This window comes from Mytilus californianus, unplaced genomic scaffold, assembly GCF_021869535.1.
Source record: "Mytilus californianus isolate M0D057914Y unplaced genomic scaffold, xbMytCali1.0.p SCAF_9, whole genome shotgun sequence".
Classification (NCBI taxonomy): Eukaryota; Metazoa; Mollusca; class Bivalvia; order Mytilida; family Mytilidae; genus Mytilus; species Mytilus californianus.
Window position 1 is genome coordinate 64,870,590 of NW_026262745.1, and position 17,814 is coordinate 64,888,403.

At 29.2% G+C, this 17,814-nt stretch overlaps 1 protein-coding gene across 3 annotated transcripts in view; it reads right to left on the bottom strand.

The window, feature by feature from the left end:
* Window positions 1-546: 546 nt before the first annotated feature.
* The window catches only part of LOC127714425 (protocadherin-7-like), a 33,756-nt gene continuing 16,488 nt past the window's right edge, over window positions 547-17,814 (bottom strand). For 2 of the 3 annotated variants that reach the window (XM_052220483.1, XM_052220484.1), the window contains exons 2-6: window positions 8,809-11,520; window positions 5,965-6,048; window positions 3,653-3,770; window positions 2,623-3,054; window positions 547-2,238 (exon numbers count right to left, since the gene is read on the bottom strand). In XM_052220483.1, the coding sequence (XP_052076443.1) occupies window positions 2,810-3,054; window positions 3,653-3,770; window positions 5,965-6,048; window positions 8,809-11,472 (3,111 nt within the window). In that variant the 5' untranslated portion in view covers window positions 11,473-11,520 and the 3' untranslated portion in view covers window positions 547-2,238; window positions 2,623-2,809. Of the gene's footprint in view, window positions 2,239-2,622; window positions 3,055-3,652; window positions 3,771-5,964; window positions 6,049-8,808; window positions 11,521-17,464; window positions 17,520-17,814 lie in introns of those variants that run through there. The other variant, XM_052220482.1, reaches the window with a different exon arrangement.

A 17,814-nucleotide genomic window follows, 5' to 3' on the forward strand; every position in this document is an offset into this window, starting at 1 on the left:
TGACTGTTGAATTTTGATTGTCACTTTGATATCTTCTACATCTTTTTTTAACATTCATAAATGTATATAGTTCATGAGTGAATTATTAGTGATGTAAGGGCTTGAGTTGAATATCTTTTTATATTTGAATTCTTGGATAATTCGTTTTGTTTTCAATTCTTTGTTTTTATTGTAAATAAGTGGAAAAACAAAAGGGAACTATATCTTTTTCAATATGTTCATTCTGATACAACTTCATTGACAATGTCTTGACAACACCTTATGTTGTATGACAGCAAGAGGAGGGAAGATACAGGGTTTGTTGTACATGCAAATTTTAATATTTTTATGTTTTATTTTACTAGGAAATCATGTCGGTTCGTTGCAACAAATTAATGACAGAATAAAATTATAAAATTTCATTTGTCATTACCTGGGACTAACAGATAAATATATAAGTCCCAAGTCACTAGAGACGGTTGAATTTTGCATGTTAACCTTCAAGTTTTTTTTTGTATTTTTGGGTTGCTGTCTCATTTTATTTTACATATATAAAGATAACACAGGTTATAGTTATTTCATGTTTTATTTTTGTGAAAAAATAACATCTCTTTTATTTATTTCATACAACAAAATAAATACATCATTCTTTGTAGATCATCATGTACATGCTTATCAGTATTAAAACAAATGTATCATTATTAGACCATTGATGTTAACAATTAATCATTTATAACACAGATACATTTTTTTTGGTCATTTTTCAAAAAAAAAAAAGACTAAGGAAATGTTTATTTAAATGCAGGATTTTAAAAATTGGTTCTATAACAAAAGGGAATGTTCTAAAATTTGTCAAGGAAACAAATAAAGTCATTTAGCACCTTTTTTAAAGCTTACAAAAAGAACTTATAGCACCATGTTTAAACAAAAGTATTTATACACATATAATCAGAAATTCATCCATCAGCATGCTTATTAATGGACTGTTAAAGCTACAACAAATATCATGTGTAAAAGACTACCCAGCTGTCATTTTGTTTTTCAAGTCTAAAATGAAATTTTCTAAATATCCTATTCACTTTATAAACAAAATGTTCAATTGAGCATTTGATTAAAGGAGATCATTCAATTTTAAATTCTGACATATTTTTTTTGTTTTTACAAATTCTAGAAATAAAGAATTTTTGAATAATTAGTATAAATAGTCAAAAGGTTTTGAAAATTTATCATTTCAATTTTTTTAGAGGCTAAAATATGTGACTGCATTATTTGTAAACAGAAAACCATTTTAAATCATAGTGGTGTACAGTATCATATGTTGAGCAAAACTAACTATACAGTTAATTCTCAAATAACTGTACAGACTTAAACAAATTGCAATTTACTATACAGACAACAATGTCTATGTTATAAATGCAAGGTACAATATCACATGAAAATATGTAACTTTTCTTATTTAAAATATAATGAGATTCATAATATCAAACATTTGTGTCATAATTAAACAACTGTGACCCTCTTCACAAAGAATCTTCCAAGTAAAAATTTGGGTATATCTTATAACCATTTTTTGGTGAAAAGAGCCACTGGATTTCATCATTTTTAATATTTTATGTACATGAACAGCAGTTTTTAATTACATGTAAAATGGAAGACAATAGATTTCAAAGGAAGAACGATTGAATTCATTCCAAAATGCTTATTTGATATAAATTATCAAATGTTTGTCTTGATTTTTTTCTCTCTAAACAATCATATTTAAATTTTTATCAAATGCAATTTTCCTTAGAAAATAAACAATGAAAAGATTTCTTTTAATAATTATAAAATTCATTTATTATATTGTTTAATCTTTCATTTAACTTTTCTGATCAATTTAATAGTTTAAGAAATTTCATAGTCAAATTATTCTACAAGTATAAATTAAATAAATTCCAATTTGAAAAATTGTATAAAAATATGGATGCATAAAAAAACCATAAAAAATTAAAAGTAAAATAAAACAGCAGTTGTATTAATAACATTGTATTAAGATGACTATTATCAAAGTTTTCCACTGCATGAAGCATTGCTTACATTAGTAAGAAATAAAGTAAAATTAAGAGTTTACAATAGAGCTGTCTAACAAATTATGCTACATGATAGCAGTGATTTAAAAACATATATAAAAAGTCAACAAATATATAAATAAAACATAAAAACATCTTCTTCAGCAGGGATGACTAGTTTTTGGTCTTCTATGTATTCTTGACTTCGAACCTGAAAACATAAAGGGTAGAGAATCCATTAATAATAAAATATAAATAAATAAAAAAAGCTGAAAGGATGCATGTCAAACAGACAGCAACAATTAAAAAAAAAAATAGATATCTAGAATCAATATTTTGTAATTTAATAATTTTCCTATTATATGTTTTCTTGTTTTCAGATTAGCATCTTACAGGCATCTCTATTTAAACTGAAATTTTGTTTAAAGAATCTATTCCACACTAGAAATTATATCTAAGTGTTTCACTTCAACTAATAATATATGGAATGGATAGTCCATTATTACAAAAAAGTATATTGAACTTTTTAAAGCTTCCCATTTGATATAATCTAACAGAAGATATGCTACTGTAAAGTACAATTATTCAAACTTACCAAGAACACTGAGATCATCAAGTGGAATCTAATCCCATATGATAACGAACAAGTGCTGTCAGAAGATATAATGCTGTAAAATTCCTCCTCAAAATATACATGGCACAGTTGTGGCTGGACGGTTTCTTTTAAAGCTTTGTTCTGAACACATTTAATGTACAATGTTTGATTGCATAGGTTTGATTTGCTACACGTACGACGGTGACCACTCATCTGATTGTGGTCTGTCTGGTAGCTGGTTATTGTCTCTTCGTGTAGAGGAATTCAATTTGTGTTTGCGTTCAAATGTTTCTCTTGGGGTCAAGCCACCACTACTTTTAGCACTATTTGAATAATTGTCTGAGAACGGACGATTTAAACGTCCTTGATTGTCAAATGGACTTGAACATTTGTGAAAATCTCTATTGTTGTATCCAAATGCTCTACTGTCATCTGAAATAAAAATACAAAAAATTACTATTAAAATACAATATAATCACTATACACCAATATAATTCAAAACTTGATGACCCATTTTTGGTTCCTAAAGGTCCAGTGGCAAACATTTCATGCATTTCAGGATGAAACATGATTCATAAGATTTCTAAAACAACCAAGTAAATTGTTTATTTTTTATGATATAGTGTTTAAATAATACAGGTTGGTTTTGTGTTGAAGGTACTATATCATGCTCTCATTTTTGTCACAAGCATCCCTTATATTCCGGAAATGTGTGTTGTGTGATGATGCAAATCAAATGTATACATTTTTAGATCAATGCTTATGAGAAAAGTTACATATAACAGAACATATATATATATATAAAAATAATGAAGATGTGGTATGATTGCTGATGAGACAACTCTCCCAAAGAGACCAAATGACACAGAAATTAACAACTATAGGTCACAGTACAGCCTTCGACAATGAGGAAAACCCAGTTTATTTTTGTTATTTTATCCAGTATAATCTTTATTTCATTTTATGTTTGAAAAGTTAAGACCTGTCTGTAAAAAAAACCTTTTTTCTAAGATGATTTTTTTTTAATTACCTGGATTATTAGCACTATTTGGCAATTCTGATTCACTCCCTCCACGACCACTATCACTACCAATCGTTTCTGCCGATGTATCACTGCCTGTATCATGTGATTTCTGTAAACTTTTTATCTGAAAAAAAAATTAATACAATAATTGTCAGAACTGACTTTTTTTTAATGATATTTGTTTATAATTTATATAAAAATACATGATTTGCTACATGAAACTTAATACAGTCCCCAGCATTATGTAGCATGATTGAGAAGAGGTACTGTTTGATAATGAATGTATATGCACTTCTTTTAAATGCAAACATTTTGCTATAAGAGGATTAAGCTGTGAACATGTTATGTACCTAGTTGCTATAAAAAATGCATTTTTCAAATTTTTACTGAGTGAGTATTTTTACATCAAATTCATTCTTTAATTGCTAGCTTAATCTTTCAGTTTTTTTTTTTTAATAGAATAATTTTTAACAAATTGATAAACTTGCAAGTGCAGAAATAGAACGAATTTTAAAAAAATTTTTTTTTGCTATCTCTCATTGTCTATTTCATCCACACAGACCATGTCTGTTATAACTTCTTCATGTTAACCAACTGACCAAATTAACAGATTTTTTTACCATTCCTTTCACTGGACCACAAATATTTATTAAGATTTTATGAGATGGAAGAAAATTAAAAAGACAGATGGGGCATTGTTCTTTTCTGACAATTATTATTTTTATATCTCCTCCAAACAAAGGTCAAACAATGGTGTCAGATGGAAAATATTTTTTAGCCAGGTAAAAGTGATTTTTTCTGACCATAATGGTCTTCTTGGTCACTGCATGATGGTTTTATTATGCATTTTTGATAGCTCTATTAAGCTTATATATTGTATTCAGTGGACATTGAAATTAGTATTTGGTACAAACTGTCCAATCAAAAGATTTCAGTGCCCAGTGTATCATTTTCAAATTTTAAATATGGTTCTATATTAAGGGCTTATAAATAAGTGCTATCTCATCTGAAGTTCAGAGGTCACAGGCTTAATTCATATGCTTTTAATAATAATCTTAAAATATGTGAGATTTGGACAGTCACATGCAGATCTATGGGTTGGGAATTTCACAGAATTTTGATATGCGACAAAAATCTGCAATTAAGTTGTGATTTATCTAATCGGGTGTACCGTACCCGATATTTAGCAGTTATTTAAACCCTCATAATAGAGTTTTATGTCCAGTTCATTACATGAGAATCAAGAACAGGGGTAAGATAGGGTGCTGCTTTATAGGGACCTCCATTGTGTCCAAAACACCTAACCTGTAAAAATAAATATGTTCAAACAGAATTTTAAACAGCCCACAATCTGATAAATCAAAAGATAGGCTATGGTCATCTTCTATGAAGCGTCCATTTTTCCCCCCTGGCTGAAATGTACATTTCCATGGTCATCATCATCACTGGTCAGTTGATTGGGTGGACAAGGTCTGACAAACAAAACCATTAATGACGGTCGGACTACAAAGGGACTGACCAGATGACAACACAAGATAAGTTTGTTAGTAGTAGGTCCGGTTGTATGTTGTCACTGGTCAAAGTCACTGATTCATAAACATATAATGTCAATTATACCCCTTGATAATACACTATATCCTGTAGATATTTAGTATTTTTGTTTCATCTATGTATTGTGTAATGTTACATACAATTTGGCTGACACTAATACATAATAAAGGGGAGATAATTAGAATTCCATTAAAAAGGTCCTGAAGATAAACTATGAGGAATTTTAAAATAACTGTCTATTAATGGAAATTTGTGGAATATGTAATGAAGCTTGCTGTTATCAAATTGTTTAATCAAGATTTTGTTATCCCTTTTTTAACAAGTACATACAAATGTGTAAAAAAAAAAAGGAAAATGTTGATTTCAAGACCGGTTTCTTATGTTGTTTTGTGCTTAAACATTGATGTAAATTTGTGTATATTTATTTACAACCTGGCATACATTAACTTGTATGTCTGGTTTTTTTTTTAGCCATAAAAAGATATATCTGTCACATGTAAGAAACAAATTTATGTTTTTCGGTCAAATTTTTGTCAGAACTGGAGACAAAATACTACATCACACTGGCCTTTTTTATTCATATAGAAGCACACCAGATTAAAGTCTGATGGAGATGAACCATCAGATTTAAAGAAAAAAAAATTATCAAAACATTTCATGACTGATGCAGAAACACCAACTTCTGTGTATGTGTAGATGATAGCATCTGACAGACTGACAGACATCCTGCACCCTCACACCACATTTATATTGAATAAATATAGTACCTGTTTATCTGGCTGTATTAAAAACTGTTGGAACTGCATAGTGTTGTTCTTGGAGGGTTTCTCAAATTTAGACATGGAGTTATGCTGAAAAATAAAATAAATAAATATATAAATAAATAAATGTATTAAGTTGTATTTAATTTACTCTAATGTACGTGGCACTTATCAAATTTAAAACAATATATTATTTGCATTAAAAATCACATACATGTGGCAATAAAGCCTTCAAATCTTAAACAATATCTTGTAATACTTATCATTGGAAATGGCAAGTCTCATTTATGATCATTGCTCATGCCAAAGAACAAATCCTAAAAAAATCAAAGGGCCGATTATGACAAAGCATTTTTCAGCTTTTTATATCCAATTTGTTAAATGCTTCATAAATAATGATTTTAAAAATTAAAAGATTGTTAACCATATCATAAACCTGTAGTTTTATCAAAAACCAGGAACTGTTCCAATTTCCTGACGAAAACAAATCATAAATCAATCCAATCAACAAGTACTAAAAGTTCACCACCTTCTATAGATTTTACAAAATAAATGTCAATCATTATATCAATTAATGTCACCAATTGCATGACAATTGACAAATTTATGTGTGCTTGTCAATCTAATTTGATGTAAATCATACAAATATTCCATAAATATTAGATATTCATATTTTTTGTGGTTGATTTCTTACTGTTGTGTATTGGAACATATCAGCTTATCAATTAACAATAAAATCGAAATTTATATTCATTTCTTTTGTTTACATATAATATGTCTAATGTAATAATATCACATTTTCATTAATTTTCCTTTAAAATTTCATGAATAATTTAGTTCTCTGGATTTTTCATAATAGATCACCATTCTTTATTTCTAAATGATTCTTTACTAATAAATGAAACTAATGTTCATCTATTTGTTTCAATTAAGATCTATTTCTATATAAACCAATAGTAACTTGATCATTAAATTAAAATGTCATGGTTACCGAACTCCCAATCATAACATTTTTTCATATGAAACTTCTATTCCTAATTTCTTCATTCATTTTCAAATTTATTCACCCATTCATTTTAGAAACCCTTGCGCTCTGTGTGGCTGTAATTCCTTAGATCAACAAATTGACAGTACCCATACACAGCAAGTTAAATCTAAATCTTATTTTTGGTCAATATTTGTCAACAAGCTTAACATCATGAATAAATATTTTTGCTAGGAAATTTAATTGCATAGAAGCCATTTGTAATTGTTGAAATGACAAAAAAAGTCAAATATAAATGAAACAGGTTGAAAATTACATTAAAAGAGTTTCATAATTCAGGATGTGGATTTTTCTCATTGTTGAAGGCCAAACATTGTCCTATAGATGTTTAGATCTACATCCACTGGTGTCTTGTGGAAAATTGTCTCATTTGCAATCATAGGTCCACATATCTTTATTGTTATCAGAGATGATTAACATTTATTATTTATTTTCTATTCAAAATTTTCTAAATGTGAGGTTGAAATTGCAATAAAAAGCAAGAGTAATTCTTCTTATTTCACACACTAGATCAGGTGTTAAGCCAGTTCATAAAAATAAACCACTCAAATTACAAATTAAAAGGATAAGTAAAGAACATAGGAGACAAAAATATTAAATTGCAAATAAAAGATCATTGTTTACATTGGCACATCATTAAACTGAATAAGAATTCAAATTTATTTTATTTTCAAGTACCTATTAAAAATTCTTAAACAATTACTCATTTGAACTAACCATCAAATTATCAAATTAACAATCTTTTTAAAGAAGTATCGAATTTTCAGAAATTCGATTCGAAACATTGTGTTTAATTTGAATTAAACAAATTTGGATAAAAATCTTCAGAAAATCTTCAAAGCTCAGATATATCCAATGACCCATTTAAATCTACTTGTCCATTATGTCGTGATCAAAGAGGGACCCATCGCTGAATCAATCTGTCTCCGATCATTAACTACATTTAATTCCAATCAAGATTATGTACACAGACGATTTCCGATGACAGAAGTGCCAACCACATTTTTACAAAGTTCCAAAGGTCCGCTCCTATCTAAATGTCATGAACCAAAAGTTTAAAGGTCTATCTTATATCGGGATAATTTATTTGAATGTTTCCACTTTGTATCTAAAAACCAAATCCCTTGGAAAAATCTTTTCGATAAAACGATAATTTAATAAATCAAACTTTTTTGTAGGTTACATAGATTTGACGGATCAATCTTTTTAATCCCCATCTATGACACGTTATAAGATAGGAGTGAATTATAATCTGATCTTCAATATAATGTTTATACTATAATGTATAAAGTTCACATAATAATCTTGTAATTTCTGACCCTTTTAATAAAAGATGATGATAAGTTCCCCTTAATTCTTCTTATTTTCAATTGGCGGGAAATTGCAATTAATACATCTGACAGGTGATACAATACTTGGATACATTTTAGATTCCCAATCAACATAAACAAACAAATAAAATTAAACAACAAAAATTGTTTCAATAATGGTTTTAACTTTTTTTCTCTTCAGGTTTCTTGTGGGGGAGGGGGGATTTTTAAATCAATTTCTCCCAAAATTAAGTGTGTTAGAATAAGTTTAAATTTAAAGTACAGGCTTGATGAATACCTAAACAACTGAAATCACAGAGTCAAATGATTATTCTGAAAGTTAGCCAAAAACAATTTTTTTTCCATCAAATTAAAAAACTATATAATAATCAATAGTTAATTTAATGTAAATTCTCTCCAGAAAGTAAATTTTAATCAATTTTTAATATTTTTCTAAAATAGTTCTTTTATTAAACTACTTATTGTATGACTTACATCTCTATCATCATAAGGGAAACTGGAAACATCAAAAGCATTATCTAGGTCATCTTCTAGTGAGAAACTGACTTCTTTTTTCTTCTTGCGTGTAAGATCTCCATGGTTTGGATCATAACTCACGGTACCATTCATAAAAACATCACCATTTGAATTTGCATGTTTGATTTTTTCTCTTCTCGATTGTTCAGCTAATTTTTTATCATTTCGTCGTAAAATGATTATAATCGCTATTATAACTGCAGACACTAAAGCGGTAAATGCCACAACTACTGCAGAAATTACAACATATTTATTCCCAGCAGAGTTATCTTTCACTGGCGAAACTGCAGCCATATTTGCATATATTAAAACTATAAATACATCCTGGGTCGTTTCCTTTGGATTAACTCCCTTGTCTTTGACAGATATTACAACAGGAAAAACTGTATCCTCTTTTATCATATGAGTACTAGCCAGAATTATCTGCCCATTTTTATTGATGTCAAAGATTCCCAACTGGTTGCCTGCTACAAGGGAGTAAGCCAGATCAGCATTTATTCCAGAATCAGCATCTGTGGCATTTACAGTTGCTATGACAGAGCCTACAGATTCTAAGTAAACAATAGCAAGTGTTTTATTGTTACTATTTGGAAAATGGATGACAGGGTAATGATCGTTGCCATCAGCAACAATAATCCTTACATCCCTTTGAGCTACATTCGGAACAATGCCATGGTCACTTACAACAATTCTAAATCTATATTCACTTTTGTCTTCACGATTCAGTTTTTGTGTGGTCACAATAGTCCCATTAGGATAGACATGAAAGGGTAGGTCTGCATTATTGCCAACAACAGAATATGTCAATCTGGCATTTTCACCTTCATCTAAATCGAAAGCAGTCAGTTTGCCAACTAATGTTTTTGCATCTTGGTTTTCTAAAACATGGAAATTGAATGCAGTAACATTAAACGTCGGTGAATTGTCATTTACATCCGTAACATTAACAACTACAGTTGCTGTCCCAGTTAATGGACGAGATCCTGAATCAACAGCTAAAACCCTAAATGTCAATCGTGGATTAATTTCACGATCGAAAACCTTCTTTGTGTTAATAATTCCTGTGATATCATTGATGACAAAACTGTTCACACCATCGGCATGCAAGAAGTAACGTATAATAGAATTATGGCCAGCGTCACAATCTGAAGCAGTTACCTGCGTTACAAGTGATCCTGATGTACTATTTTCAGAGATAGATGCAAAATATGCATAATTCACATTAAACATAGGTGTACAATCATTCTCGTCAGCAAGCTGCACTGTAAAACTCTCCTGCGTTGTCATTGGTGGATTTCCCTGGTCATTACATGTGACAGTGATAGTATGGGTATCTGCTGTTTCACGATCCAACATTTGTTTGATAATAACAGCATACTTCCCTGCTGACAAAGATTGCAGTTCAAACTTATCATTATTAATCACACATGTCACCTGCCCAGATTTACCACTATCGGAATCTTGAACGTTTACGATTGCAATTGCTTTGCCAACTTTTTCTGCTTCAGAAATGTTCACAGTGTTTGAGTTGATCTTGGACACTAAGTAACTAAATGTGACGTGAGGAGGGTTGTTTCCGTCATCTTCTACACGAATCGTGACTAAGGTCTGCGACCACTGTGGATCAGTTCCATGATCACTAGCATCAACATAAAACTTATACAAGTTTTTCTGTCCATAATCAAAAGCTTGCTTTAAATTTATTTTCCCTGTTTCCGAATTCAAGCTAAAAACTTGTTGAATGTTATCTAAATCAGATTGGTGAGGGCTAAAGCGGTAAAAGACTCTTCCATTTTCACCGATGTCTTTATCAGTAGCCAATAACTGTAAAAGAGTATTACCAACACTGAAATTTTCCTTGATGGAGATATTATAGTCCGACTGGAATTCTGGTTTATTATCGTTAGCATCAATGACTTTCACATCAACAGTCATCGTTCCAATATTCGGTGGAGAACCGCCATCTTTGGCTGTGACATGAAACTGATAAAAATCGTCAACTTCCCTATCTAATTTTTGTCGCAGCTCAACTCGCAAAATGAAACTCTGATCTAAATTTCTCTCCACGTTCAAATCAAATGTGCTGTTTAAAGGTGAAATTTCGTAACTTTGTATGGAATTTTTACCAATGTCCTTATCTTGTGCACTATCCAATGAGTATAAAGTTCCAATACTATCATCTTCATGGATTTCAAGAGTAATCGAATTCTGTGGGAAAGTAGGAATGTTGTCATTTTTGTCGATTATTGATATTTCAATAGTGTACAATGCGAAAAAGTTAGAAAATGGGGATGAAATTGCTACATCAAATGTGATTACACAAGTTTGTTTAAGCTTGCAGATTTCCTCACGATCTATCACAGTTGTGGTTTTAATATCCCCTGTATTTTCAACAATGCTGAATAAATCGGCATTGTTTTCACTATTAGTAGAAACCCTTTTATATTCCAGCATATTAAAATCCTGACCTGACATATTAGACGAAAGTCCACTGTTTACTGCAATGTTACCTACGATTGTACCAATTGCTTTCTCTTCTTCAATTGAAAATGATAACGTTGAGCCGTGAATGAAGTCTACGAGAAGAAAAAGAACAGCAGCGAAAACATTCATTGTTCCCATCTTCTTTTTTTATTCTGCTGAGTAAGGCTACTTCTTCATCTGGTCAATCTGAAAATGAATATGCAATTATTAAAGAAAATCTTTAAATAATGATTAATATTTCTAACAATTTAAAAATCATTGAGCATAAGCTTTTTGGTTAAGCTGATCATCTTCATAGATTAACCTTTTGACAGCAGAGCTGCATTGTCCACAAAATACAAGTTAAATGCTGAATCTCACCTCAGGTTATGTCTGATATAAATGCTGATTTTTTAAAACTGAAAATCCAAAGTTTCAAACTGTGCACTTCATTGACCACTGACACAAAACTATGAATTAATTTGATGATAAGCGACTTTCATGGGCTGAAGTCTTAAGACGTAAGCCTCTTACATGTAAAACTAGCCAGTGGCTTTCTTAAATGCACATAAGCAAGCAAAAAATAACAAAGATTGCTTTAGAAAGATGATAAAATTTTATAATGATGTATTTGAATCACCGAAATTCTGAATGATTCATTTCATGGTTGTATAAAGGCAATTTATAAATGAGGTTTTTATTATATTTTTTTCAACAAAAGCTGTTCAAAACATTAGAAAATGCTGTGCCATCATATTGAAGTTATGACATTTTTAATGTTTTTACTAAAGTAGTGAATCGAAAAAATATTATTTGCAAAAATAACAAATTGTCTTTTAAAAATGTTGAAGTCAAGCAACATTTGAAATCGATATCCTGTAATTTTCATTTCGTTTCGTAATGGGGTTTTTTCTTCAGATATAATAGCTTGCATCTCTTGCTAGGTACAATTATTTAAGGTTTAAACAAAGTTCATTTCAAATGCTTACATCCATTTCAATCATAAAATACTATTAATCTTAAAATTTGATTCAACTTCAAATGTGCAAATTTAATTTCATAAATAGGAAATTATTTAACCAAATAGGTACAAAACAGTCTATCTATATTTAAAGAATTTAAATTAAGTTTCAAAAAGATGTTATAGTTGAATTACTTAAACTATTTCAAAAGTTTTATTTTTTATGAGAAAAGAATTTTTTGTTGATTTAAATTTGATTCATGAACTACTGTGTTAAAATCCAACATTATGTCTACAGTTTGAGGCCTTGAATAGATGCTTAACATTTGGTAAAAAATATTTTCACCAAAAATTAAAAAAACAAAAAAATCTCGCTTTATACATTTCCAGTTTTAAAAGTTTCTTAAAAGAAAAATATTCAAACCTGTATTGATTGCACCACAATTATAAAATTTCAAAAAATTCGTAACATCCGCAAATACATTTATAAAATGACATCACTACTTCACGACCATATGTACCGCATTACCTACGATTATTCACCTGCCTCATTGTAACACGTAAAAATAATTACTATTCAAAACTACAAATAATGTCATCCTCATTATTAATTAATTTAGGAAAGGCTCCTGTCATCGGACACAGTGAAATATATGAATTTATGATGTTTCGTCCATCACATCTGCTTCCTCAGGTTGCCCAAAGGCCATTTTGAAAAATTGTCCATTTATCATCCATCCTGTATGAAGCCCAATATAGGTGTGGAGTCGGTTGTTTTTCAATTTGCATAAATAAATGACAAGAGTTTTCATTGTTTTTAATATATAATATTGTTTGTTTTGGTGCATAAAAATTAATTTGATTTAATTAATGTTTGAGGTTTACAAAATGTATGTCATTTAACCTTTTAACTTCCTTGTTCATGTACTTATGAACCGATAAAAACACGAATGTTGGGTCATACAGTAAAAACCACATAAGACTTAAACCATAACATTTTAAGGATAGTTTCAATTGTTAAAGAACTCCCTCAATATTACATTAGAAAATTTTCAATTTTGTAGAAATTTCATGTTTTTCAAATTTATTGATTTTTGCAGACAATTCATGTTCTATAACCAAGTAGATGTTGGTATAGGACAAACTGAGACAGCAACCTAACGACACAATCACTACTAAAGGTCACTTTAAAGCAAAACGGTGCATTTTTCTTTTTCTTTGCAAATTATGTTGCATTATGGCATTAATCAGAGAAGACTCTTAGTAATATATGGCCTTTCAATTTTTTGTCTATTTTTGTGTCTATCATAGTTGTTGAGTTGCTGACTGCATTATATTTGGTATTTGAAAACCTATACAATTATTACATTTCAAGCCATGGCAAAATATTTCTTGTTATAATAATAAATTGAGCATGATGCTCTTTCAATTTTATATCTAATTTCTTTCCATTAAAAAAGACAAAGAAGAAAGAAAGTTTTATTCACCTTCCACACAATTCAACTTTAAATTCCAATTTATAAATCTTATCTGTTTCCCAAATTCATATAAATCAGTCCCTTGAAATCTATATGAGTGAAATGCTACCTTTCTGAAATTTGTCCAAGAATGCTGCCTCATACCCATACACAACAAGATTAGTTATAACTTATATTCCAACAGATCAGAATAAAGAACTTTTTTTCTTGAAACCCGAACAGTTTGATCCAAGCCTATTACAATTTGATTTTCACACTACACTCAGCATGGTGTGAAACATTTCCTTAAAGAGTGTGAAAAACAAAAATTATTTACACATTGACATTTGTTGTTTTTTTTAATCCCATGTCAAGATGTTTATCATTAAGATAGTATTATGGATTAGGATAATCCAAATTGGCCATAATGACTTATAATTCCTATTAATCTGTCTGTCTTCCTCCTTATTACAATAAATGATATCCTTTTATTTCCTCCTTAAAATTTTAATACTGAAAATTAAGAGATTATTGCAATGTTTTTTTTAGTATTTTGCAAATTGTGAAGAATTCATTATAAAATTTCTCAAAAATAAATAATATCTATATTTGATAGCATGTTAAATCTTAGAACTCATCAATTCTTTAAAATATAGCTATGTTTCAAAGTCTGTTCTAATATGATCATTTTCAGCTAAGCATAATTCAAATATTTTGACAAATTGTTAAGTTCAATCAAATAATAGTGATCATTATAAGTTCTAGTTGAAAATTTCAATTTATCTTACAAATTCAAATTAAGAATGAATGGAAAGTTTCAAATCCAAGCCTTACCTTAAAAACTTGTTGGTCCATTTAATAATCTTATAGCATTGATGTGTTGAAAATGTAAAAGTATATCTTTTTTTGATAAATTCACGTTATTTCTATCACATTGTTGGTCAAGAAGAGGTCATATTTATATTGTTTAGAAATTTCCTGTCAGGAAAAAATTTAATTCTTCAAACACAAAAGCTACAATGATTGACCATGTTTACAAAACTGATATCTTAGTTTTTGGATTAGAAAAGCTATCATCTTCAAACACGACAGTCAAACAAACTTTAAATACCCAGTGCCCACCTCGTAGGACACTATTATATTTAATCTTGCGCTATACTTTCCAATTTAAATATTAGCTCGGAATCTATTTTCTGTTTATATTGTCTTAATGAGCAAACAACTGACCAGGGAAATAAATAAACTCTAACGAAAACTTGACAGAGAAAGCAAACCTAGAGACGACAAGTGGGTACCTCCTGGTAAGTGAAGTACCGTGTTTTGACACTCAAATTAAATGACCCAATGGATCTAATTGATACTTATATAATTACGGATTGGTCAGCACTTGTATATAATTGATATTTACTGTTTCGAGTGTCAACTTTTGCTGGTCATTTTTTGTTTGCTATAAACACAAACAAGACAATTTCTGATTAGAGAGACAAACATTACCGGTTAAGCTAAAAGAACTTAGATTCTACTAGGATATTGTGAAATTTCAATGTTTCTCTGTTCAAGAAATTTAAACTTTGAAATGTATCAAACAAATGCAGTTCCTATTTTTTTTCATTTCATTAGCATACAATTTCAGGGATATGTGTACAAGTTTTCTATTTTAGTCTGTCTTTTTAAATTAATTAGTTAATGTTTTTTTTCCATTTCATTAGAATACAAACTATCAGCTATAGATTAGAAACATTAATATAAAAACAAGTTTTATATTTAAGTCTGATTTTTTTTTCAATTATACAAAAAAAATTCTTGTTTATCATAACTTTTAAAGTATTAAACTGAAAATATGTGTCTTGAACAGTAAAAGTAAAGAAAAGAAAAAGAAAAAAATTACATTGCCTTGATTCTTCTTAACAAATTATCTGAAAAGTGGTCTTAAATTTAAGTCTTGATTATATTTTTCGACCTAAAATTTGTTATGTTTTGTGTACTTTTGTTACATGTTATAAATTAGGCTAGTATAAAAAGATTTGTAAAAGAATGTATTCTTGTAAGTTGAACAAACTAATTACATAGAAAAACACTTACATATAATAAGAAAAAAATCTGCACAAATTTTAAAGTACATCCATTATACAAGAATATCCTAATGCACTAAATAACACAATATGTTGTCCTGTTTCTGTCCATCAACACAATAAAACCTATAAATAATAATACTGTCCTTTTCCCCCAGGTAGCCACTTCAATCAATTAAACATATCTATGTCCATTTCATGTTACTCTGATTTTTACCTGTCGAGATCAAACAACTTACCTTCAATACCCAGGTAGGAGATAAGATAAACGACTCATTCTATCATCCATATCCCAGATACCGGGATAATTCTATTAAACCTGTATTGTTCCAATATAGAATTGAAGTGTTCTATTGTTCCAATATAGAATTGAAGTGTTCGGAAAAGGCTGATAGTTGCTACTGAAGAGATTAAAGAGGGTTGTTCGCTAACTAAAAAGAAAATCGTTTTCTTTGGCCGGGGTAATATTTCAAGATGATTTTGACATCGTCTATTGTCAAGGGCTTGTCATCAGGTTAAAAATGATGTGTTATCTACAAGCTTGTGTTGAAAATATATGTCTTAATCAGAAACTCTTGTACAGATTTGGCAAACAACTTGTGTAACACATAATAGAACAGAAACATTTCTACCAATTTCTTCATAAATCATTCACTATTCATATTGAACACCTCAACATATAAATATTTTTCGCCACTTTCTTATTTTAATATCATACAAACACTAACTAAAATTGGATCATAATTTAAAGTCATTAAGCATATTTAAAAACATAAAATTGCATTATTGATATAAATACAAATAAAAATGGTCACACATCTGAGTGTGATTTTCAAAATATTAACTGAGCTTTCAAAAATAAAAACCTTTAAAACTGAAATCTTCCTTCCTGTGCCCATGTAACTTTTATTTTTATATTAAAAAATTCTAAGGGACATATTAAATGCATAATTTAAATTTCAAGTATGTAAATTCTTGAATCCCTTCAATTCAAATTTATTAATATGATACGAAACCAGGGTTATGGCCCTTGTTTCAAGATGATATTGATGAAATGTTTTACCATCTGTGGCTCTTATTAATGTGATATAATTCAAATATTAACACCAATTCATAACAGCAATTTATTGAAAAGTTTAAAATGATTACTTGTTCAGTTTCATATTTGTGGAGACAGATGGGTTCAATTACCATGAAATTATTTATCATATAACATATTCTGCTGAGACACATTGCTTTTATATTTTTAATTTCTTTGAACCTATTTACCTATACAATTTTAGAAACCATGAAAACAGTCACAATATTTTTCAAGTGTAAAATCAAAATTAATTCATTTGGTCTTTGTTTACCCTTGACTAAAACTGACCTGTCAGATTGTAAGGACATTCAGAACTCAGGAACACAAATTAAATGTAAAAGTACATTAATATAAAACAGTTGTATTCAAATTCAACAATTATTTTGTTTTTCATAAAAGTAATTGTACCAGTCTAAATTTTCACTTTCAACCTCATAATTTAAATTTTTTAAATGAACATCCTCTCGTTACTCAAATATCTACCTACATGGAAACATTTTTTTTGTCGATAAAATAATTTTTTCTCACCCAAAAATACATATTTTACTTCAAAAAATTATAAAATTAATGATTTCCTTACCTTATCTTGACGACATGCACTTTCTAAACTACCTTCCATGAGAAAAGTTTCATATAGCTTACCAGTGTAACAAACTCGTTACAAGCAGCATAATTAAATATTATGACATTTTAATAAATAACAAGTATATAACACTTTTAATTATGTCACATATATATCATTATAATTCATAATTCAAAACAACTGTTAGCATACAAACTAGGCTGTCTGGGGAGAAAGTCATGTTGACTTAAAGGATCTGAAATTTTAAAAACAAAGAATGTGCTGTTTAATTTGTTTACTTTTTAATTATTTATGCATACATGCAACTTGATGACATTACATTCTTCAGACTTGCTTTCGACAATTGA